The sequence below is a fragment of the Hippocampus zosterae genome, chromosome 3 (assembly GCF_025434085.1).
Source record: "Hippocampus zosterae strain Florida chromosome 3, ASM2543408v3, whole genome shotgun sequence".
Taxonomy (NCBI): domain Eukaryota; kingdom Metazoa; phylum Chordata; class Actinopteri; order Syngnathiformes; family Syngnathidae; genus Hippocampus; species Hippocampus zosterae.
The window spans coordinates 28818717-28844582 of NC_067453.1; the positions used below are offsets into that span (position 1 = coordinate 28818717).

A 25866-nucleotide genomic window follows, 5' to 3' on the forward strand; every position below is an offset into this window, starting at 1 on the left:
TTTGAATGGTACGGAGCCCCTAAGGGGACATGGAAGGAAAAAAAAACTTTGAGAGAACTCGCAAAGTAATGCGAGATCTCGCGATCTTTCTTTGCGAGACCTCGCAATCTTTCTTTGCGAGACCTCGCAATCTTTCTTTGCGAGATCTCGCAATTTCTCTTTTCATGCGGTTTATCTACTTCCGGGTCAGCTTGGCGAATGTTGACTGTCGTGCGCGGCTAATTTGAGAGACGACAGAGAAACAGCCTGAAATACAGGCATGCGACACACTTTTGCAGCCTGTTAACTATCGTAGCTCACACGTACCGTTTTAAAGTGCTTCGCTGGGCCCTCCTAGATTTCTATTCTTTGCTTGTGCCCTCGGTGAATTGAACATGAAGCAAACTCTGAATGAGAATCATGACGATAAAAGATATAGCGCAACAGCTCTGATCCTAACAACTTCTGGTGATGTAATCACGCGCCACTGTAAATTTAAGGTTTACCTGCTTTATTTAATTTTAAAAATATTTTTGGGTGAAAATGAGACTGACACTGATTATTAGTGTGCAGTGTATATTAACACAAAAAAAAATATTACTGAGATGTTCAAAGACACAAAAATTGTTGTTTTTTTTTCTTCTCGACACTCCTCGGATCTACTTGGAACCTGTCTTAGATCTACCGGTAGATCAGGATCTACCTAATGGGCACCCCTGTCCTAGGGGGACATGGAAGGGAAAAAAAACTTTGCAAGATGGCGTTTAAAAAAAATCTCTCCCCGAGCGGAGAAGTCTCCCTGGCGCAGGGTTTTTGCGTTTCCTCGTCGTGTCTTTATGACGTCACTTACGGCAACCCTCGCTGTGTCGAGTGGGGTGTTTTATTTTCTCCATCCTATTGGTTACATTGTATCGTATATGAGTAATTATAGACTTCAAACACCCGTATCAGTGTGGATGGGTTGTTCTTAATGTAACAGTGATACGTTTAAGGAGTTCCAATCGGCAAGGTGAATTACAGCGAGGGTTTGTTAATTGTTAGCATAGTAGCGTTCGGCTGATCGCTCACCACCGGGGCAGGCGCTCATTGTTGGTGAATTGTTTGTAAATGTGTACCGATATCGCTGGTATGATTCTGGATGTAATTCCAGAACATAAAGCCAACTAGTTTCTTCCATAATTTTCCGAAGATAGTTGGTTGTTCTTCGGTGATTAGCCTATAAAATATGCTCCCTCGCTTTATGGGCCTTGTTTCCGACTAGCACGTCCCGGCTATTAGCATGCTTACCAGTCAATGACCCTGTCCTGAATTGTTGTGTTTACCTACTCTGGACCGTTATCTAATACTATACGCACTGGTAGGTGACACTAATGACTGTGCGTTTGGTTTTTTGATATCCTAAACCCATACTACCAACAAGCAAATTGGCTAGTTTGCTAATGCTAAGGGGAGGTTTTACTTAAGACCTCGAATGCGTCTTTCGATTACAGTGCAGACTTTGCTCTTTTACATTTCACTACAACGTGCAAGTATTGACTCTTGTTTGAATTGTGGCTCCCCTTCCAGCCTCTTTATTAAAGTATCATTACAGACTAACAATACCAAGAGGCTTGAACAGCGGGAAATTGTTAGCCCGATTACTCACAATTTGGGTGTGCTTAAAGATTGTATTTATTTCAGTGTACTATAGCAGCATACTTTTACCTTATGCTATTGCCTCATGATGCAACAAAACAAGCAAAAACGAAGTGTTAGCATTTTTGCGAATGCTAACACTTTGTTTTTCTTCTTTCTAACCCCCAATTTTGCTGCTGTAGACTGTACATTTCCCCAGTGTGGGTCGAATAAAGGATATATTATGCTGTATTAACTTACACTGTACTTGTGCTTTTTTTGCCAACAGTAAAATATTCTCAAATGGATACTCCCGAAAGCCCATTGCAGTCTCCTGTAGATGAAAAGGACCTTTCTGACAGTGACCTCCTGGATTCTCCTGATGAGGAGGAGGATAGGGTCATCTCAGACAGTGAGCTACTCTATGAAGAGAATGGAGAACTGGCGCAGGACGATGAGGATGAGGATACAGTCGAAATCTCGGGAGGAGGTCTGCCATCACAGGCGGTGACAGGAGAAGAGGATGAGGTAGTACCTGACTTTGTTTCTGAGCCAGAGGATGATGAACTTGTTGGAGAAACTGGCGGGTTAGGACAAGAGAATGAGGCAATTTTGCTAATGGAAGGGGATGATGATGATGAAGATGATTATAAAGATGAAGATGATGATGGACAACAGGAGGGTGAGTTGGATGGAGAGGATGAGGTAGAAGTTGCAGATGATCAAGTACTCGACCCTCCCCAGTCTCCAGAACCAGAACAAGGCAAGAACTTTGCCACGAAGGAAAACAACAAAGATTTATCAAAAGCATATGGAGACTACAGAAGGGATGCAGCCGATGTGGAGGATGAAGAAGAAGAGGAGGAGGAAGAGGAAGGAGTGAAAAGAGTTGCAGAAGAGCAGAATGATATTTTACGTACCAGAGAGGGGAGAGCTGCTGTGTCGAGAAGGATTAAGGAAGACTCGCCGTCTGTTTCCAGGGAGCTTGATGAACATGAACTGGATTATGATGAGGAGGTCCCAGAGGAGCCCAACATCCCCACACACGACGATGAGGAAGAAGAGGATGCAAAACTAGCCTTGGAAGAGGAGGTGAGCGAAGGCACGACGGTAAAGAAACAAGAGAAGAAACCAATCCTACCCCCATCCCCCAAAGATGGGGAATGCAGGAAGACGGATGACTCCAAAATCCACAGAGATTCTTTCAAAGACAAGAAGAAAGAAGAGGATGATGGAGAGATTGATGAAGGAGAAATTGATGTAAGTCGGCATGGTATGACTCCTAACCGGATGGCTTGACTATATGTCGGCGGTAAAAGACAGTGTATCGTAAATGTTCCGCTAAAAATAATGGATGTGTTGCATTATTATTTGGATGTTGTAATTGGCAGTGTATGTTGAATGGGCCAGGTCATACCTTCAAAGAGTTGTTAGGTCAAATTCACACTTGAGAGTAAGACTTTATTTCAGTCTTTAAACATTTGGCAATCAGAATGAGCTGTCTAATGTAAGGGTGTATGTTTCCGTTTTATGTACAGGATGATGATTTGGAGGAGGGGGAAGTGAAAGATCCCTCAGATCGAAAGATCAGACCACGTCCTATCTGTCGGTTCTTCATCAAAGGTGAGTAATGTCAGAACATGTGACCACACTATTGCAGAGAACCCGTAATAGGCACTTTGTAACAAAAAGTATGACGATTGCAGAGGTGTCTAAACCTCTTTCTTCAATGCGTCTTGTAATAGTAGTCGCCGACAGAATCACGGCATTGAAGACATCTTTCTTCTCGGGACACGCCTCCTCCGCGACAGCATTCAAACATTTCTTGACAAATTCTCCATCAGTCAAAGGTTTCCAGCTACTTGCTATCAATTGAGCATCCCGAAAGCTCGCTCAAACAGAGGAATGATTCATCTGAGCTTGTTGTACAAATGGATTTCTATTACCAAAGTGTTTTGCCATCATTCTGTTTTATTTAACTGGGGCGTATCCCAAGATTTTATTTATTTTTTGAGGGAGGGGTTTCAGATAGGGCGCAGACTGCAAGTAGGGTGGCTTAGCATGATACATTCTATGCATGTACAAGACTGGTTCAAATTGGCAGATTGTAGGGAAAAAAATGCATCTCTGGTATTCTTTAAAGGGTGGGGGGGTTGGGGGGGGGATGTGGAGACGGGCCATACCATGGGTTTGGCCCATGGACGATTGCTGTAAATTGTGAAAGTGTTCTTTCGTTCTAGCCAAGTTCAGTTGGTTCAATGCCTGATTATATGTGACCCTCCAGAGCACAAAATGGATCAATTTCAGGGAGGGTTTTTCCTGGCTCAAATTTAGCAGTCCAGATTACCACGTCAGATTTGTACGCCGTGTGCAGCCTGAGGGCAGACAGTCGCGTGAGATTGAGGTTGAGAGGTAAAATAGTTGTTAGATCGGTTCTGTATTCATAACAATGGTGAACACCTGTGCCAGGAATTTTATCCTGTACTGTATACTGTTTCATGTCATAAAATTAGTTTTTGATTGAAAATTTGAACCAGACACGGCTCGTTTGCATACCCATTCAAGTTATTGTTCAGCATTAATCTGCTAATTATGTAGGAATACAAATTTTATATTGATGGTATACAGTTTTTTTGTCTGGCTTGCACACTTTTTCACAGAGGTACAACTCTCAACCCTGCACTTAGACTTGATGTTTGCCGAGTGAAATGTTGTAAAGACCCGCCTCTTTGTTAGCAGCTAGCAAACTAAGCACTAGCTCGAAAAGCATTGATGGCGCAGAACAAGATTTGTTTATCTGGACAAAAACGGATTAATGAAAGACATTTTACACACACATTATATTATTGGTTGATTTACTGTGTCACCCAAAAGCAACATCCTTATGCTCTCACCAGACAAAGGTCGTCGTGTTGAAAGCAGCAAGCATGTTTCACCCATCCGGGTGCAAACTATTGAAACAATTTGTACATAAAAGCTGGCTTACTTTATCCTCCCCAATTTTGAAATGGATGGTGGCGCATTTGACAAAATAACGTTTTTATTTTTTTGAAATCGCCATATACTGTATTTTGGCACCTTGTGAAGCAGGAGGTGCCCTAAAAAAATAAATGTGGTGAAGAAAGTTAAAGATAGTGTAGAATTTAGTGCCATCGAGTGGTGAACGAATAGAATACAACAAGCTAAGCTCGAAGCACATGCATGCATTCAGGGCCTCAGAGGCACTAAACTTTGAAAGCCGCCAATTTCTTTAGCAGAGGTGCAAGCAAAATGTCATCCCAGACGACTTCTTGTATTCCCTCAGAGTTAGGGCATGGGATTTGTTACAAATGCTGTAGTCATCTTGCGAAACTATGTTAGCTAAGTTTGTCTTCTTAGGTTATCTGTAGTAGGAAGATGGCGCCGTAACAGCCTCAATGTACACTAATTGACATTAACTTTAAACACAATACATATCAATGTGGCAGGACGCTTAATTTAAAAACACAAACAAATATGTAATTGCCTGGGGACGCAAATGTCAGCAATTTGGTTGAATGGCCCCAATAAGCATTACCACAGAATAAGGGATTCTTCTGTTTCGTACATTTGACTTATCTAATGGTAAACAATACATCATAAAAATTTACATTGATTTATTTACTGTATTTCATTGATGGGCGGACGAGTGGTTAGCGCGTCGGTCTCACAGTGCAGAGGTCATGGACTCGATCTGGCTTTGGCCTTCCTGTGTGGAGTTTGCATGTTCTCCCCGTACCTTGCGTGGGCATTCTCCGGGTGCTCCGGTTTCCTCCCACATTCCAAAAACATGCATGGCAGGCCGGTTGAGCGCTAAGTTGTCCATATGTGTGAGCGTGAGCACAGATGGTTGTCCGACTATGTGTGCCCTGTGATTGGCTGGCAACCGGTTCAGAGTGCCCCCCGCCTACTGTCCGAAGAAAACTGGGATAGGCTCCAACACCCCCCGCGGCCCTTGTGAGGATAAAGCGGATCAGAAAATGGATGGATGGATATTTCTTTGTTACAGTGCTCAGAATCAACACGGTGGAAATGCACCGGACTTAGCATAAATGCTAGTTTTCAGCTGTATTTCCAAGACAGGTTTCTAAAATAGCACAGTGAGACACATAAACTTTAAAACCACGATGACCGAAATAAGAACCAAATAGGTGAGACATCATAAAACAGACAATACACGGTTATTTATAGGCTTGTGTAGGCTTCTCCCATTTAGAAACACACTAATTTATGACCATGTTGAATGCAACCAGTGGGGACCAAGCTTGCTTGTCACCAAATCATTTATACCCATCAAACTTTGAAGTTTTGTCGTTTGGACGTGTCACAAATATTAACCCGTCTATCCCGCTCTCGGCACTCTCAACTCTTTGTCATTGCCGTTTAGCTACGAGGCTGCTTTATATCAGGCATGGCAGACTTATTTAGGAGCACCTTTCGTCTTGCCGCTCCCTCCAAACAAGCTTTGAAGACAAACCCACCGCTCTGTGTCTGTCGTAGACCTGTGCACAATGGAGGAGATGCCTCTGCGAGTGTGTGTATCACTCACTACATTGCGCCAAAAAACAAAAAAAAATAGCATTACATACTTTAAAACTAAGATATTAATGTTCTATTTGGAATTTGCACATCTGGTAGCTTTGTGACCTTTAAATGTTCAGAAAATAACACTACCCTATCAGCTGAAATTCCGATGTTCAATTTCTACGTTTGATCGTGTGATCTCATTGGGAGATCCCTGCTAAATGGTTCTAATGTAATATAGATGCCCCCTTTCCATACTTGCAGTTCACTGATTGACAATGTCGGTGTGTTTTAAAGTCCATAGCTCGTAAGGATGTTTGTTGATTGCCATTGATGAATCACTCCTGACACGAACCGAAATCTTTCCAAGAATCTGTTATACCAAACCGTTTTGTGGTCTGTTTTCCTGAACTTTCAAGAATTCTTTTGTTTCACCAGGGAATTGTACTTGGGGTATGAACTGTCGGTTTATTCACCCTGGTGTCAATGACAAAGGTAACTATTCCCTCATCACGAAGCCAGACCTCTTCTCACCTAATGGCGCTCAGCCTGCAGGACCCCTGCCACTGATACCCAACAACTCCTGGGTAAGTCTCCATCTGACTTGTATTTGTATTATCTGTAATGACAGTATATACAGGGGGGAAAAACAACAGTAACATTCATCACATGCCAAAATTATTACTGCCACGTCAGGGTAGAAGTTGTACCACTCAAAAAAAAAGAATGATGAAGAAGAAGATAAACATTCGTTGACTTGGAATATAAGTCACATTTTTGAAAATGGAAAAACTCTTAAAAACCCCAGTTGGGGAAAAAATGAGAAACATTGAGACGGGGCCGCAGATGGGAGAGTCCCCCTTCCAGGATCGTCAGGCTGCCATAGATGCTGAGTGGGCACCATTTTTTGGACACAATATTGTACTATGCAATGTTAGCTTAGAATGATATAAAAGTCTATTTAATGAAATTATCATTGAATGTGTGATATCATGAATACACTGAGTTGTTGCCAATTCTGGCAGAGCCGTCACAACATGAAAAAAGGGCCACCACAAAAACGAGTTACATGTATCGGACAGTGCGTTACCTCTGGTTGCACAGCACTGCGGCACAACCAGTTTGCAAATTAGCACTTGATGCATCAACCCGACTGATAGACTTCTTTCTTTCTTAGAGCTGTCAAACGATTAAAATATTTAATCTAATTAAAAATGCAACTGTCATAATTAACTCAAATGAACTAAAAAATTAATCGTGATTACTCACACATTTTTTATCATTTCTGAATTTCCATTTACCGTATTTTCACGACTATTCGACGCATCGTACTAATGGCCGCAGTCTCATTAATGGGTGACATTTCTGTATTTTACACATACACAGGACGCATCGTACTAATGGCCGCAGTTTTGCAGTGGTAAAACATACGCCAGCTTAAACATACGGCATGCATGCGCGCACTGTAACACGTTAGCTTGAAGCATTCGGTAGCATGCCAAGACATACAGATAAGATAAAAACACGTTTTTAAAAAGGCAACGAAAGCAGAACTGAGTTCGGGTGTATTTTATTTAGCCATCGTACAATGTTCTCACGTTTTTCGATCAATCATCACCCAGAAATCCATCAACGTCCTCATCCTCTGTAGCAGAAGCAGAGGACTGCACATCTCAGTTGTCATTGAATGCATCACATGCTAGTGTGAGTTGCTACGCATGTCCGAGCGGAAAGAAGGAGTAGCAACAGCAAAGTCAACATTTCTCTCGTGTGAAGCTTTCCCACATTTGAAAGTAAAGAACAGAGCGAAACATGGTGGCAGCGCGTGTGTGTGTAGAAAGAATTGAACAATTGTGCAAGTACCGTAATCCATCAAAAACGCCGCGTTCCCTCTCGTTGTTGCGTATTGTGGCGTAACTCGCCAAGCGCTGCCTCTCACTCTTTGTAAAGTTGTGTTTGCCACCGATCATCCATTGTTCCCATGCCGTTTGCAACTTTACTTTGAACGCCCGGTTGATGCCAATGTCCAGCGGTTGGAGTTCTTTAGTCAAGCCCCCGGGAATAACGGCAAGCTCAGAGTTCATTTGCTTGACTTTTTTTTTTCACCGCTGCTGTGAGATGGTCACGCATGCCAAAAGCATAACCGGTGGCTTTAAGTTTGAACTGAGCTTCGTAGGCGTGTCTTTTTGTCGAATTTATTTTCAGGGGTTCTTAGAAACCAAAACCGGAGTTGTTTTGCAACAATGCACATTGCCACACTCTATACAAGTGTTGGTACTGGCTTGAGGCGTACCGCGCCACTTACACGCCCACCCTTCACCATTGGCGGACTAGCTTGCCTGTCCTCTCTCTCCCTCGCTTTCTCTCTCTCCCTCTCCATATATGTATATATACACGCCCACCCTTCCCTGATTGGCCGCATGCCTGGCCACAGTCACTTCCGCCTTTTCTCTATATAAACAGCGTGTCGGCTGTCAGTCAGATTTTGGAACTCAGCGCATATAAAGGACGCTCCGCACCATAAGGCGTACTGTCCATTTTGGAGAAAATTTAAGACTTTTAATGGCGCCTTATAGTCGTGAAAATACGGTACATTTTTTGTAAAACATGGAATCATGAATCCGTTTTCTATGTGCCAAATGCAAATATTTACCGAAATAACAATTTCGATTTTCAATTTTACATGAACATTTTTCACTTGGTGCAGTTATTCACACATAATCTCTCACACAATATTACTGTCCATCAATAATGGTGAAAAAAATATTTTGTCACACAACAGCTGCTTTAACAGCTTTTTTTATGAAATCAAAACAGAGCAATATAACATTATAAAGTGCACATCTATGGTACACTAGTACTCGGCCTATAGTGGATTTAAACCATGGTTGCATACTTCATTTTTCTCAAGTTTGTTTTCAACACAGCAGTCTGTTTCTGTTTGTTTGTTGAAGAATAACGAGACACCGGACACCAGTGTTCATTATGTGCCACTGTATACGAAACTGCCGGCCATACAAACAAGCACACGCACTTCCCCCGTGGTGCAGGGGCAAACCATTCTGAAAGGGGGTGGGGGATTCACTCCCCCTAACACAGTCAGGTTGATTGCATTGGTCCTTCTTGCGCGGATGTCTCTCTACGGTTTTTGTGTCTACCTCATTTTGAATGACTACACTTGGTTCGATGACAACACTGGAGACATTTTACTTCCGCTAGGTCGCTACCACTGTAGCGCACTGTCACTGTCAGACGAACACAGAGAAGCTCCACTCGCTCTATTTACACGGACACAGAACACTAACCTTCCACACAAAATAGTTCCAAACAAGTAACAATCGCGTCAGTGGCATACATCGTATACCTGTATGATACACAGAGAGAGAGAAGAACAGATAACTTTGGTCTTGTCAGTGGAGCAATATGGCAACTTTTTAAAAGTAAACTTTCCATTCATAAACTCTTTAAGTTTCCGTTTGGCGTCTCGAGCTGCCGTGGCTGGTAAAACAGATATGGGCGTGGACTTCTGCAGCGCGCTTGTTGTTTTGTTTCGGGTGTATTTATAGAGCAACGTAACATCCGCTTGTGACGTGTGCTACGTTAATCTCGCGAGAAAATTTCTAATCCCGTTAAAATTCATTTAAATTAATGCCAATAAAAACGCGCTAAACTGACAGCTCTATTCTTTCTATTTCTTCGAATGACCATTATTTATTGTCTTCTAGACTGCACCTGCGGTAGAGGAGCTCCCTCCTCCCCCACCTCCAGTGGAACCTCCTGTGGAAAGTGCGTGGGAGAGGGGCCTAAGGCACGCCAAAGAGGTAAGTGTCAAAATTGGATATCCGTGTTTTGAAAGGGCTGTGCCAGTAAATGAGGAGAGGCAACTGAACTAGCAAGTCAAGTCAGCAGTATTTATAGAGCACTTTCAAACAGCCATCGCTGCATACAAAGTGCTGTACATGGAGCGATTTAACATGCACAATAAACAGTAAGACAAATCGGTAATAAAGGCGGTAGAAAGCACCAAACAGTAACATCAAGAACAAATCTAAGTCATGCTGAGTCCAACGCCAACGAATACAAGTGAGTTTTGAGGAGGGCTTTGAAGATGGGCAGCGAGGAGGCTTGCCGAATGTTCAGTGGGAGGTCATTCCAGAGAGAATGCAGAAGCAGAAGAATAATTTTTCACATAATTCCAGTTTGAAAAGATAAACGGTTGAGATGGGTCATGGCAAATCTCGACTGGCCTGGAGAAGAACATGATGTCATTAATCGCTTCATATTCATACAGTGTGCCAAAGAACTTTTCACTGCACTTGTTTTGCAGAGTATATCAAAATCTTTCATGAATGTAGCATTTAGCTGAGGCTGTTGGGTTGAATCAATGATTTCATTATTCTTAATTTTGTAATGAGAGTGACATAAAACAACAACCTTCAATGTTCAAACTTTACTTCAACAGCTTGAACATGAAATATCTTGTCGTTGTCATGTATTCAAAAATCACCCGGTTGCGATAGGCTAGGTTTCGTGTACCTTGCAAACAAACCACTGACAGTCAAGATGGGCGCCATCGTCATTTGTGATGGATGTTATGTTTGTCAAATTCCGAAAGGAGTAGAGCATTCGGGAATAATGCTTTCCGTGACATCTTCAAAGTTGATGTTGGCCATAGGAAACACCCAACATGCGCTTTGATATTGCTATGCTCATGTTTCAAACAAATTCTGCTTACTTGTTTGATTCCTGTAGATGTTGAAGAAGGCCACCATTCGAAAGGAACAAGAGCCAGACTTTGAGGAGAAACGTTTCAATGTGACAATTGGAGAAGATGAGAGAGAGTTTGACAAGGAGAATGAGTTCTTCCGGGAACGCAGCTACCGCATAATCAGAGAGTATGCCACACCTACATTTACTGCACTGATTCCTTATTATTGAAATTAGTACAGTGTCCCCTGACTTGAGCTGACTGATGACTTGACATTGTTGTTCATTTACGTTTTAAGAAAAAGAAAAGAAAACCTTTATTATTCTCGCAATGGAGAAATTCCCAATTTACAGCAGCAAAGTTATGAAAGTAGAACAACAAAATATAGGAGCTGCTGGAAAGGCAGCCACTCCCGCGGCGCCATTTTGAAGTCAGAATAACAAAAATAACACAACACATAGGACACAGACAGTCGTGCAATCTTCACCAATTTTCTGCATACACTTTGTTGTCTGAAGCAGTTGTAGATGAAAGAGGAGAGGATCAAATTGTCCTTATCAGAGACGTCATGCTGAAAATGTGCACACGTCTGCTACAAGCTAAGTTTTGAAAGCAAACGCGAAGCTGTAGCGTCTATTGACGAAAAGAGATTAGTTCACTTCTGAATCATTATGAGGCCACATGGTATTCATCTTGCAGATTAAGAGCATTTTAGAGTATTATGTATTATAGATATTTTGAAGTTGGGCTTTTAAAAGAGGTTTTGCGTGATTAGTAAAGTCGCTATGACGTGTGAAGTGTATTAAATATACAGGGACGTGTTATGCATACATGCAGGTTCTATAAATTGCACAATATTATTTGACCTTATTGGTCGTCTTTCCTATGAAGACCAAATACTGCAGGCAAGAGGTGCATTTATAGGTGACCTGAGTTTCTCCAAGAAAGAAATGATTTTGGACTTTCAATCTTGATGGTTAAGACATGAGACGTATAAGAGACTAAAACTGGTGTGACTTAGGTTTGTCACTGCATGACATTATCACCAAGCTGTCCGTTTTTGTCTGGTAAATGGAATTGGTGATTAAATGACACTGAATACTGTTGCCATTGCGGGGGATGTCCCGATTTGATCACATGATCGGGATTCAGGGCGGGTCTCGTGATTTTCAGATAAGCCATCACGGGAAAAAGTTTGATATTCTTCATTTTCGGTCACCAAGTGACCAAATAAGATCTTAACAGCTTCAATAGACCATCAATAGACCGGAATCAGTTTCTTCATTAACATTTGATTTGTTCTTTCAGAGAAGTGGACATCAGAGAGCCAATATATGGGTACGTATAGACTATTCTTTGTTGAAAGCTTGCTTTATCATCCCAGTTTTTACAGTTAATTACTGGCTAGGGGTCCATGGGTAATCGGCAAACCTTTAACTCAAATATAAATGTAGCCATATTTGTATTCAATACATTTCTGTCATGCGTTTGCAGTGATCAATATGCTGATCCATATTATGACTATGAAATGGAGTCTCTATGGCGAGGTGGGCAGTATGAAAACTTCCGAGTGCAGTACACAGAAGCTCCTCTTCCTTACCACTACAATGTAAGTATGCCTCATTGGTGCAATGATTTATTATAGGCGGGTCATCTGCTTCGTGCTCACCGTGCGGGGGCGCTTTTTTTTTTAAAGATAAATAATAAACTTGGGCACGTATTTCAAGTTGTATCAGAGATGAAAGTCCTCCGGAATTCAGGGTTTTTCACATTTTTGTGAAAATCTCTACAGAGAATTGGGGGAAAATTGCCTCAAATTAATCCGGATATTAGTTGACAACATTAAACGAAGACTCGTTTGAGTTTGTTGTTTTGCTTTCACGAGCGTAGCCATTGTACTTGCGTACATGTTCGCGCTGAAGCACGCACAGCAGAGCGCAGTGGATTATCTACTGCTGAGGTTCGCTTAGCTTGAGTGGCGTCGCCACAACAGTAATACCCTCGCCTCGCATTCTCGTGGCCTCGCCATATCTCGGAGATTTCCAAATTTCGGCAACAACGGAAGCCACAGAGGGTGTACGTGTGCACACAAAAGGAAGATTACTCATTGAATGTCGAGTATTTGACTTTTGTGTAAACTAATTCATGCGTGATCGGCCAAGTGTGTGTGTGCGTATGTATGTTGCATGCAGGATAATGGTCCTCGAGGACTGGCGTTTGACACCTCTGCTGTAGGTTGTTGTTGAAAATATTTAAAGGAATACCAAATTTATTTGCATGATTTTATCACCATTCCAGGAGCGTGAAAGGGAACGGGACCCTCGGGAGAGGCACAGAGATCGAGAGCGGGAGAGAGATCACCGTGAGAGAGAGCGCCGGCAGAGGGAACGAGAGCGGGAGAGAGAGCGGGAGAAGGAGCGAATGAGGCGGAAAGAGGAGTGGGAGAGGGACAGGATAAAGCGAGATGAAAAGGAACGACCGAAGATGCGGCCCCCTCGAGACATGCGGGAGAAGAAAGATGACAACAAACTCAAACCACAGTCACCGTTAATTTTGCCACCCAAGTAAGATTTCACCAATGTCAACCTCTCGCATATTAGGACACAAGCAAGCACAGATGGTGACTTGAGTACTTGTGACTTGGGTTGGAGTCGACTTGAGTCTCCGTTTATCTACTAAATTACTACTACCGGTAAACTACCTGAGATTTGACTTGGGAGTCCAAGAATCGGGACTTAACTTGAGACTGATGACTCAAAAGTCCTCATTGTCATATTCATGCTTGGTTTGATGATTTGCTAATCAGTGATAAAGTAGAATATCAGTTGATTCCGGCAGTAGTTTTCAAACATTTTTACGAAAGGTGTAACAAAAAAAAAACCCCAATTTGAATCGGCAAATCTGTTTTGATTTAAAAGATGGGAGTGGAATGAACTAAATCGAATCATTCCACTTTAAAATATATTGAGATATGTATTGGTTTATCTTTTATTGTGGAGATGTCTTCGAAGGAAATGCCACATGTGCAGTACTGCCAATTCATTATTTATGTCAAAGGACCACAAAAACTCACCGCATCATACCCTTTTGAATGATACTTCAACTTCTACTAAAGCATTTTTAAATCCCAATATCTATAATTCTTTTTTAGTAATAAACATCAATACTTTTGCGACTCTGCAGAACGCACCCCCAATGATTTTTTTTTTTTTTTACTGTTCCGACTTACGGGAAAAAATGGCAAGACAACCCACAAAATACCGAGATAAAACTGCAATCGGTGAAGTTATGGTCACAAATGAAAACTCGCAATAGAGTGCAGCCACAATAACCTTAATTAAATAACCTAAAAGAGACGAGTCTTGGCGATATTTGATTTGGATCATTATGCTCATATTGCACCTTCAAGGTATTTGACATGATCTTAGGTAATTTTATTTTATTTTTTTTAATAGGAGCAACAGCATCCAAAGATTTTGACATTTTGGGATTATTTGTAGCTCAAAGAACACGCAGAATTGCTCCGAAATAGCCAGATCTTTCACATCAACAGAGGACACCTTTACAGATAATAAGATCAAGAATGTCACTCGTGAGTATGTGTTAGAGTTTTTACATATGGTGAGAGTACATTATCAAATTGTTTGGTATTTTTGTCCAAATTGCTAGCAACGTGAATGTTAGTCTCCAGTTATGACCACATAGTTGTAGTCAGTACAGCTTGCTTAGAGCATTTCTTAAAATCCCTCCATAACCTTTCCTTTTTCATTTTTCTTGGGGGTCTCCAAATGACTACTATAGTTTTAGGATCACCATTTACCAAAAGACTTTTGGTGCATGTCTTTGCCTCGAAATAATGATTTAAATATGGCAGCAACTCCTAGCCTTTTTTTGCCACTGTACTGTATTGGTGTTCTCATTCATCACAGCGTCATGTAGTGTAAAGGTTGATAAATAACAGCTCGGCATTTTCACTGAAGCGTGATGCAATGTTTGCTTCAGCCTTTATACTCAACTTCCTGTAAAGACCTCACTTGAGACTGGATTATGGTTTTCCTGAAGCCTCATGAAGTAATTTGATTATCTTGATAAGCTGTGAAAACATCTTTGTTTACGTTTGCATTATTGTTGACAAGCTATATTTATCTCGTTTGATTTTATGAGCCAATTAAATTCTTGGTCAGATGTGCAGGGCCTAAAAATAGCACCCGAGTCTATTTTTAATTCGAGCAACGTAATGTGTGTGTTGAGTCATTTATTTGCTCTGGCATCACACGCTTATGGAATTTGTCATAGACCACAAATCATGCAGTTAGTGTACAAAGACAATCTGTCAGCACATCCGCGCTGGATGAGATAATTGCCAACTCTCAAGAGAAAGCTCATTCAGTTTAATTTTCTGTTCTTCCTGGTGTAGTGTAGTGCTAATCTTAAACGATCAGATTTGTCACAATCAACCAAAACATGCAAATGTGCTTTGATATCACTTTGCTAACAGCGGTTAGAGATTTTGATACCCAAGAGTGGTGTGTTCCCATTGCCTTTTCATTTCCTTCCCCTTCAAGATTTAGATTCATGCTTTGCTTAAATTAAATTCTGGCTTGACGCAAACAAACGTCAAGGCCCCCTGCTGTGCGATGACCTGTTTTTCCAATATTAACTTGCCGCAGATTAACCCTTCTCTGATCCTTCGCACTGTCGCAGGGAAGTAGTCTCTGATGGTATGAAATGTTTTGACAAGGCACCACTTGTTCATTGTTGGAAGTACAGCAGTCGGTTATGAATTTGATGCTGCATCTGTCTAAACTCAGTCATTTGTGAGGAAAATGTACAAACAAAACCAAAAAATGGTTATTTACATGCTATATTAATAAACCTGCAGCACTTGAAGAAATCATCAAAGCAGTCGTTTTCTACAGACTCGTCTGATCAGACGTTTCATCTTGTTCCCATCTTTTCAGCCGACCAATGGAACCTCCCATAAAGAAAGAGCTCGTGCCAGCAATGAGACAACCAGATGAGTGGAAGGACCCTTGGCGTCGGTCAAAATCCCCCAGGAGAAGATCTGCTCTGGGCTCCCCACCCCGAGGTCGTCGGAGAAATCATCATTCGGGTTCCTCCGTTTCGCCGTCAAACTCTTCCCGGTATGCGCAAGAGCGAGTCACCATGCCTTTTATGTTGAAAAATCCATTCGAAATGATATATAGCTTGTGATTTATTTTATTTTTTTACCTGCATCATTTTATTTTTTTTTTTACCTGCTGTTTGTCTGCCGCAGGTCTTCGTCTCGCTCTTCGTCCTACACAGGCTCTGGGTCGTCGAGGTCCCACAGCCGCTCCACCTCATTCAGTTCCTACACCAGCCACTCCTCCCGTCACAGCTCATTCAGTGGGAGCCGCTCTAGGTTTGTTTGCCTCACTTGCGCCCTTGGAATCATTTTGTACCTAGTCTGTGCTGCTTTTAATGCAGCTGCTCACAAAATTGAGATGAGCTCAAATAGCCCTCAAATTCATATTCCTGGCTGACTTTTTAGAGACCATAGTTCTGGGGATTACACTTGACTCGCACCCATACACAGAAGTGAGAGCACTGCTTTGATTCCCAGCAGAAAAAAAAATTGGGTCATATTCGATCATACCTTGCTTTTTTTTCAATTAAGATATTAAAACTAAGCCATTCCTGCTTTTTTTCCAACTACTAATATTTCTAAACTTAGGTCCAATCTAATCTCAGTCAGAACTCGAAAGGATCATTTATGCCTTGGTTTCCTCACATCTTGACAATTGCGATTCTCTTTTCACCTGTGCTCAAGATATCATCATTGGACCCTCTCCATTGAGTTGAGATTGGATTTTCCGTTCAGCTTACTTCACTCTCGTTCTTGCGCCGGCTCGCCGTTCCTTTTCGGATTCAGTACATTTTAAGTCACAAGAGCCCCGAGTGTTCAGGCTCCACATGCGGTGGATTTGTCGTGACAGCCTATTGCCGATTGTTCCTCACAAGAAGTAAACTAAAGGTGAATTGAGCCTTGCGGTCCGTTGCTGCCAAATTGTGGACTGAACTTCCATTTATTTGAATTGTTCCAGCTCAATTCACGCTATGCAGTTAATCCGAGCATCTCGACGGATTTGCTTATTTTTACCTGACCACGCCAAATCCCAAATTTTGCAGACGCTGCGCCAGCAGTTTGGGAGAAGCAGCCCGCCAAATCATTCAAATTTCGTCAAAAGCAGGCGTCGCAGCCTACGTTCGCACCCCAATAACGTAGAAATCACTGGACCAATCTTCAAAAGAAACGTATCATACAACAAGACCTTGATCAACTTTCCTGAAATTCATCCCACATCTTCCCTAGCAAATACATTGTTTTACAGGGGTGATATCTTTTGTTTTCCAGGAAACTTGTGTCAAAAAAGGCATACCTACCCACATATTTCATGGTGAAGTTTCCATTTCGTAATGCTTAGTACCTACTCCACAGCTTAATCTTATTTCATTTGGAACATATTAACTTCAGCCGATCACCTTGAGCAGATGGTCCTGTGAGGGTTTACAGTATTTCCCTGTTGTTTGACCATTGGGGAATTCCTATTCCCCTGTTCTCACTTTTTAAAAAAATCTACATGTAACTCTTGACCAAATGGAAACAAATGTCAGACATCAAATTGAAAGTACAACTTCTAGTCATTGGAACTTCTATACACTGACACAAAAAAAGAATGCTTGTCCAAGAGATTCATTTGATGCATCCCCAAAAAAAAGCATGTCTGGATCTGTAAGAATTTCAAATAAAACATGATATGAAGAGCAGCCACACCGGACAGCATATGTTTTGTTTAGTTTGACATTTGTGGAGTTATTCCCGAATGACATAGACCAGAGGTCCCCAAACCTTTTTTCCCCACGGACCACGTCCTATCTGGCCGCAACATTCTGTGATCGCTACGTAACGTTTAAACGTGCCTTCAAAATAAGATACGCCACAAATTAAAAGTGCATGAAAAATGCCACTCACGGTGGCTTCTCTTCTGTCTCCTGGCTGGCCCTTGCCGAAAAAACTTTTCAAAGACGTTTGTTTTTTATGCGGTAACCTATCACTGTGACCGAGATGCGCGCATAACAGAGAATGCGGTAATTTTTCAAAATAAAATATCTTTCAGATTCCGAAATGAATAAAACGGAAGGAATGTAAGTTTCAAACTAATAAATGACATACGTGGATACACTTTAAATGATATTTTCAGGAAACGTTGACATGCCTTTGAGTAATTTCTATGGGACACGAAGCAGTTTTACAAATTCCAACAACTGGAGCTATTGATTGCAAATGCGATTTGAACACACGATGTCATTTTGCGGACGATTTGATGTGTCAAAAACGAGAGTGCACAGAAATCATCAACCACAGGTGAGTTTTTCCTTGTCCCTGAGAAATGGAAAGCAGGTTTACTTTACAACGGGCTTGATTTTATTTTGAGCACTGTATATAAAAACATGTCAGAATAAGAAGAAAAAAAAACACGTCCTTGTGTGCTACATTAAACTTTTTCTTGTTGACTTCTGATTCAGGTCAAGATCGTTCTCCACGTCTCCCTCACCAGCTCCAGTTGTACCAAGGAATGCCAAAAATAAACCAGACGTTCCTCCACTGCTTGCTAAAGGGTAGAAACTAAGTTCATATTATTTATTGAGCTGTAACAATAGATTGATACAATCAAATGTTTCAGGTCAGGTCAAAGTTATTTCTATTCTGCAAAAGCATGTTTCAACCCCTCAGCTGCTCCTTCTACCACTCCGACGATAAAGTATTCATCCAAACAAACTTTGCACATTGTCTCTTTGAGTTTTGATGTCACCATACACGATACAGGCTTCGTCTTTTTTCCAGTAATGAAATGTGAAATAATGAAATAATTTTCTGTATTGTTTTTGACATTATGTTTTCCCTGTGTTGTCTGAACGTTTCAAAATATCTAATTGCCCCCCCCCACCCCCTCCTTCACCCCCACTCCACAGCATGCCGTTGAAGCAGGGTGCTGCACCCACTCCGCGCAGGGATAAACCTCCCATGAAAAAAGCTCCGACTCCACCGCCGCCAAGTGGACCAATGAGCAGGCCTTTCAAACCCTTGCCTGAGGGGGGAAAGCCTTCCGCGAATCTTCGGGAGACCGGCGGCGTTGTTGTTGGGGGCGGTGGTAACGTTAGTGCCGCTGGTGGTGGCGGCGGCGGCGGTGTAATGGTGAGACAGCCACCTTCCCGGGAACAACCTGGCAAGCCTCCCAACCAGAGGGAAGGAAGGCAGAAAGAACGGCAACAGCATCCTCCTCGGAGGTAGGCAGGAATGTCAAAATCAACGTTGATTTGCATGACTCACAAACTGTTTGGGATATTTGGCTTTCGGGTGAAATTTCGGGACGAGCCTAAAAATGCATTCAAACCTTGACAGGTGAAGTTCATGTGGCCTTCTCTAAGCTTTTGAATGCACGTGTCCAACTATGATATGTTTCAGTACTTTTTGCACTAGTTGCTTTTCTCTAACGAGGAGATTCACGACATTGACCAATAAGTGTCCCGGTTCAATTAGAGCTGGTGTCGACCTCATCGTGCGGTTGACATTTTAACATCATGAGACCAAGACGACACTTGTAGAACGTTGCCGTTCTGATGATTCGAACGGGACGTTCTCAGGCGGAAGTGGCCCTTGCGCTTAGTGTTATGTGTCATCAGGAGGTTGTCATTTGATTTTTACGAAGGCGGAAGGCGTCATTGTTTGTCAATTCCATGGAGTTACAAATTATTCAGTCATAAAATGGATCATTCAAGATTTAGTGGTATCCTTTCGTTATCTGATAATTGGTCCTTCTTTTTAAAGCAAGCCTGTGTTGTCACTTATTTCGTCTACGGTTGCGTTTCTTCTTTTAGGCGGACTGTAAGTGGGAGTGTTAGTGGAAGTGGCAGTAGTTACTCTGGTTCAAGCTCTCGGTCCAGATCTTCTTCGAACTCCCTGTCACATTCACGTTCCGGATCCAAAAAATCCAAGTACGTCCACACTTTTTTGTTGCATGTATAGAATTGTCCGCAAAAGTAGATTTTTTTTGTTTGTTTTCTGTTCCTAGTAGTGGCGGTGGTGATGGTATTTATAATGAGGTGCCTTGTTTAACACAGTTAAGCAATCGAACTGCAATAACTTTTTCAGTTAAGCTTTAATGTGATGTGATGATGTTGCTTGGTTTACGCACAATGAGATCCACATTGGAAAAACATTGGAATTAATTGCGCTAGGTGGCAAGTCACGTCAGAAGTTGGAAACATTGTGTGTGTGTGTGTCCACAGATTTTGTCTCACTTGTCAGGCCTAAAAAAAAAATCCATCCCAATCCGGCTCGAGGTTATTAAAGCCCGACGCGGCCCGAGCCCGACCAATTTACTTGATTTGCAGGCCCGAGCCCGAATCAATCCCGAAATTTCACATTTTATCTTTAATAACTCCCACAAATGTAGTTTCATTTATTCTTTCTATTTCAATTGAATTTCCGATCATTTTGACATGGTTTTAAATATAATTTGAGATGTGTTTGAATCTTGTGACCCGAGCATCCACTTATGACAGGAGCAATCGAGACTGTTGTCGAATTGGATGGTTTGAGTGCGTAGTCGAACCTTTCACATTGAACAAAATCTGTTGTCCTGGTCAACCAGTTCTCAATGCGATGCGAAAAGACAAATCTGTTCGAGGACAAATTGTGTTTACAAGAACATTTTCAAAGTAAAGTTTGAGCAGTCTTACGTGGAAATAGAGGTGCCGAGTAAGTGATTCATTCACCTCTTGTATTTTTAACTTGGACAACCCTTTTACTATTACACGTACTGTAAACATTAATTTAAAAATCTCTCTTGTTTCCACATGCTTGATCTTGGGAAACCTTTCAGGAAGTCCAGGTATGATTTTTTCCAATATACTGTGTGTTAAGGGAAGTGCCTGTGTTTGTGCTGGCAAATGTAATGAACCTGACACGTTCGTGGGTGGACATGCTGATGGCAATGTTGCGTAATGTGTGAATGCGTGTTGCTTTCCACATAACTGGTGCAATCGCTTTTGGATCACCGGCTTTCCCTTGCCACAGGTCTTTGAGTGTGAGCAGTGTGTCTTCGGTATCATCGGGTTCATCGGGCAGTAGTTCCATGCGTAGCGCAGACTCTGACGACATGTATGCTGACCTGGCTAGCCCCGTGTCTTCAGCCAGCACTCGCTCACCTACGCCAGGGCACCCACGCAAAGAGCGAGTGGTCCCCCCTCGGGATCGACCTCCACAGAACAGAGACAAGAACAGGGGTCAGTGTGGAATGGAATGCATAGTTCTTCGGACTGTGGGCAATTCGGTGTAGAATCGGCCCGTACAGATGTTTTCCTTATGTGGTCCGGTATCATAGAGAGGGTGGTGAAGAAAGACGAACCCTTAAGGGAGGATCGCAGGAAGATGAACCCATCTGGCGGCCCACCAAGAGGAGGCCACCCCATGCCCAGACCAGTCCCCGGAAACAGAGGTGGTCACCCTGCACACCACCCTACTGGAAATATGCCCCCACCGGGAATCTATGGTGGTCCCAGTTCCCATAAAGACATCAAACTCACCCTTCTCAGTAAGGTAATTACCCATCTTATTAACTCATTCGGTGTCAGCCAATTCTGGACCACGTCTGAAAAGACGTTTAGAAACGTCTTTGGGAGTGAATGAGTTATGGGATGAACAATTGATCAAATTCAAACCGCTATTGTGGATGCGCATGTGTTGGAATAGTTAGCCATCTAGTGAGCTTTAAATAAACTGTTAAGTAGTACGGTCAATGAAGCCCAACTGGACAGTGTATCGACATCTGCTTGCGTTATTAACCTCTATCTTACACCATCATGCATTGCGTCTCCTCAACTTGTGAATAAATTCAGGAATTATTATTTTTTTTGTACCACAGCACTAGGCGCAACAAACAACCTGGATTTTAAATGAGACCACAGTGCGGAGTGGGAAGCCCTTTCAAAATAAAACATAGTTTAATAATAATAATTGCCATGCTACAACACACTTAATCAGCCCTGATCATTTGAATCAAGTGTGTTGCAGCAGAAAGAGATGGCAAACATGCAGGACACCGAACATGCCCTCAAGGACCGCACTTTGACACCTGTTTGTAGATAGTGTTTGATAAATGCACTCAATTTCCCATTTTAATCAAATGGGATTGGACATCTATTGGACTATGACATGTTTTTTGTTTTTCAGAAAAGCACATGACGTGAATTGATTCAAACATCATTCAGTCATGTAAACAGGAAGTGACATTTTGGGTCAGAGTCCAGGCTATATTATACTGTATTTTCCGCACTATAAGGCGCACCTAAAAGCATTCAATTTTCCCAAAAGCAAATACGCCTTAGATGTGGTGTTAGAGTCTCTTGTTTTGTTTTTTTCCCCCAGCAGCAAGGTGGTGATAGGGGAAACAGAAAGCGCTATCTCCCCTCAGACAAACACCGGCCTGGTTCCCCCCTCAGCAAGAGAATGGCCATGTCTCCTGACAGAGGTGAGAAACATCCTAATGCACATTTCACTACGCCACCAAAACAACTGATCTGAACTGTCCCACATTATTGCACCCTTTTTTTGGGGGTTGCCACAAATGGTGCTACCATACTTGCAAATGCAGAGGCAGACTACAAAGGGAGCCCAAGACTACTTGTAGTCTTGATACCAAAGTATTGACTTTCATACTAAGCCTGCATAAAGTACCCGAATGCCCGCATTGGACCGATAGCATGGCAACAGCTAAAGTCATCAGTTAAAAAAAAAAAAAGCAGCACAATAATAGCTCACAGCCTGACGACTTTTCTTTTTATTCGTATTAATTCAAACAATTATTATACGGGTCATCATTGGAATCATTTTTGATATAATACAGAATGGAAAACAACCCTTTTTTTTAAACACACTAGATATTTCTAATTATTAGAGCTGTCAAACGATTAAAATATTTAATCTAATTAAAAATGCAACTGTCATAATTAACTCAAATGAACTGAAAAATTAATCGTTTTTTCTCCTCCCATGTGGGAATTATAATACTGCATTACTTTGTCGGCTAAATATCACGGTACTGGTACCGGTACCGGTACTGTGTTAGCACGTCGGCTTCACAGTGCAGAGGTACCGGCCGGGTTCGATTCCAGCTCCGGCCTCCCTGTGTGGAGTTTGCATGTTCTCCCCGGGCCTGCGTGGGTTTTCTCCGGGTGCTCCGGTTTCCTCCCACATTCCAAAAATATGCGTGGCAGGCTGATTTAACACTCTAAATTGTCTCTAGGTGTGAGTGTGAGCGTGGATGGTTGTTCGTCTATGTGTGCCCTGCGATTGGCTGGCAACCGATTCAGGGTGTCCCCCGCCTACTGCCCGGAGACGGCTGGGATGGGCTCCAGCACCCCCCGCGACCCTAGTGAGGATCAAGCGGTACGGAAGATGAATGAATGAATGAATGGTACCGGTACTGTAGTACAACCCCCCCCCCCCCCCCCCCCCACCCTAACCCCAAACAAACTTTTGTCTTTCCTGACTGAAAAGTGCCCAAAATGCTGGATGGTCTTCCATTGTCCTCTTATCTCTGATGAATCTATCAGCGGCCCCCAAAAAAAAGCCAAGAATCAATGCTAATGGCCTCATCAACCTGTTTCAGCTCGTGATCGGAGGATATCTGGTCGACCCCCACTCTCCCCTCGAATGGATCGCCCCAGAGGCCAAGGATCCCGGCCACTGCCCCCCCAGGGGGACAGGTTAGTTGAACTGTCCGACGTTGGCATGACATGATGTCAAAAGCGGTGGTTTCTTAATTACCCCGACCCTTCATTCATGCATGCACACACAGACAAATGCGCACACATTTGTCATCATTAGCAGCAGCTGCAGGAATGTTTGCACTGCACACAAATGTTTGGCCTCACTGAGGAACATGCCATAAAGTGACTGAATTAATCGCTCTTACGGTAATATATGAGAACCCAATGATTAAACAACACATCCACCCATTTGACACAATTTTCAAATCTCCAGATGAGTGTGGTCAAATATTACCTTCGTGAATCATGTAAGCATTTTTTTTGTCTGGTTTTGTAGAAAGCGTCCTCTGTCACCACCCCCGAAATCATCTGGAAAAGGACCCGGAGTCCAGTCTGGCAAGCTCGCCGCCACGGCTCCAGCTGCCGCTTCCAGTAAACCCAGCAACACCCTGTCTCGTCGCGAGGAACTACTCAAGCAACTTAAGGCCGTGGAAGACGCCATCGCTCGGAAAAGAGCAAAGATCCCCAGCAAATAAGAAGAGAGTCCGTTCCCCGCTCCTATTGGCTGGCTGGCTGTGCTGTCCACGCCAGCACACAGTGCGCAGAGCCCAGGCCACTCGCAGGTCGGATCAATTCCCGGTGAATCCTGCTCGACTCTTCTGCCTCCAGTGGACATGTACAAAAATGTATGGCTCATGTGTGCATTGTGTCGGTGAACATGTGGCCTCCACAAGAGTTTTGTCTTAGAGCATCTTTCACTCCCGAATGCCCTCTTTGGCCTAGTCGTTGAAAAGCAGGAGGGGAACCACGGGCATGCTGGGATAGAAAAGTCTCTTTTGTCTACCAACCAACAGAAGGCGTCGCTCTGATCTTTGAGTGAGAAAACAGTCTGTTATTTGTGCGCCTGATGAATAGCAAGATTCTCTAGAATCTGCCCCCCCCCCTCCTCCCCAGTTGTTTGTTTTCTGTATGAAGTGTAAGTTCAGCGTAGTAGGACATGACAACTGCAAGGCTTCCCAATCCTTTGTAAAATTTTGAAATTTGTTGCAAGTCCTTAGTGTTTCCTTGTAAGTGACAACACTGCTCATAGGTCCACCTTAAACCAAAGGTCTGTCCAGAGTTTTGTTGTGACACCCTGTTTGTCGCACATCAGGGGCTCAAGAAATGTATACACAGCTGTGGTGAGGTATGCCTTTTTAACACACACAAAAAAAAAGCATTTTATTTTCTTCATAGCTCTTCTCAGAAGTTATAAACCAATGGTTTATTTGTCATATTTGTAGTTGGGGGAGAGAGGTTGCAAATGGGACATTCGAGACAAATTTTGTGACAAAGCCTAAATAAACTATTTTGATAAAGAGCACGGTTGACTCCCCTTCCCTCCACCCCCACCCAGACCTAAAAGCATGGGTCTCAACATGTTTACTGTATGTACACACACATATATATACACACACACACACACACACAACTTTATATAACTTGTTGCATTTGTGTCCATTGACAAAAATCCGTTCCTTTGACTTGCGGTCTTTCAGAATGACGCACTCTGTTTACAGCTGTGTGAAAAGTGTGAATGGTTTGTGTGTGTGTGTGTATGTAATTTACCGTAAATTGCACTGCAGTATTTTAAGCGCTTGAAATGTGCCTTTGCCAGGAGCAATTGGAGCGCACTTAGCAAATGTCGTGTCACGCTAATTGGCCGGCCGCACAATCGCATGTCAAGATGAGGTGACATGAGGTGACTTGAGTTAACCGTGTGGCCCCACCTCCAGCAGCCTCAGATGTCTGAAATAGTGCCAACATGCCATCATCATGACCACGCCTACTGAGCCCTTCAAACCTGAGCGACTCCCACACTTTTTCCGACCCTCTCCACTTAACAATAACAATTCTTCACGTCATCACTGAGCGCAAACTGAGCCCAACAGCATTGGTGACTGGAATAACTGTATGTATTTAAAATACTTCGGAGAAAAGCCCAGACTTCCCTATACCCAGCCACTTCTTCCAGCTCTCCCCGGGGCATCCCGAGGCGTTCACAGGCCAGCTGGGTCATCCCTGAGGTCTCCTGCCAGTGGGACATGCCCGGAACACCTCACAAGGGAGGCGTCCAGGAGGCATCCTAATTAGATGCCCGAGCCACTTCATCTGGCTCCTCTCGATGCGGAGGAGAAATGGCTCGACTCTGAGCCCCTCCCGGATGA

General features: G+C 42.8%; 1 protein-coding gene across 7 annotated transcripts; it reads left to right on the top strand.

Annotated features, from left to right (window-relative positions):
- The first annotated feature begins 802 nt into the window (after window positions 1-802).
- zc3h18 (zinc finger CCCH-type containing 18) lies at window positions 803-25019 on the top strand. 7 transcript variants are annotated; one of them, XM_052062012.1, is made up of 20 exons: window positions 803-988; window positions 1883-2853; window positions 3132-3216; window positions 6574-6722; window positions 9861-9956; window positions 10888-11030; window positions 12152-12181; window positions 12338-12452; window positions 13142-13407; window positions 15805-15987; window positions 16122-16247; window positions 18413-18505; window positions 18860-19174; window positions 19766-19882; window positions 20773-20781; window positions 20967-21175; window positions 21274-21488; window positions 22317-22419; window positions 23560-23656; window positions 23997-25019. In XM_052062012.1, the coding sequence occupies exons 2-20, from the start codon at window positions 1897-1899 to the stop codon at window positions 24193-24195; spliced, it is 3507 nt and encodes a 1168-aa protein (XP_051917972.1). In that variant the 5' UTR covers window positions 803-988; window positions 1883-1896; the 3' UTR covers window positions 24196-25019. The 7 variants fall into 7 exon arrangements, with proteins under 7 accessions (XP_051917972.1, XP_051917974.1, XP_051917971.1 ...); XM_052062014.1 differs by having other exon boundaries at window positions 22320-22419; XM_052062011.1 differs by lacking the exon at window positions 20773-20781 and having other exon boundaries at window positions 19766-19900; window positions 20976-21175.
- Window positions 25020-25866: the final 847 nt, after the last annotated feature.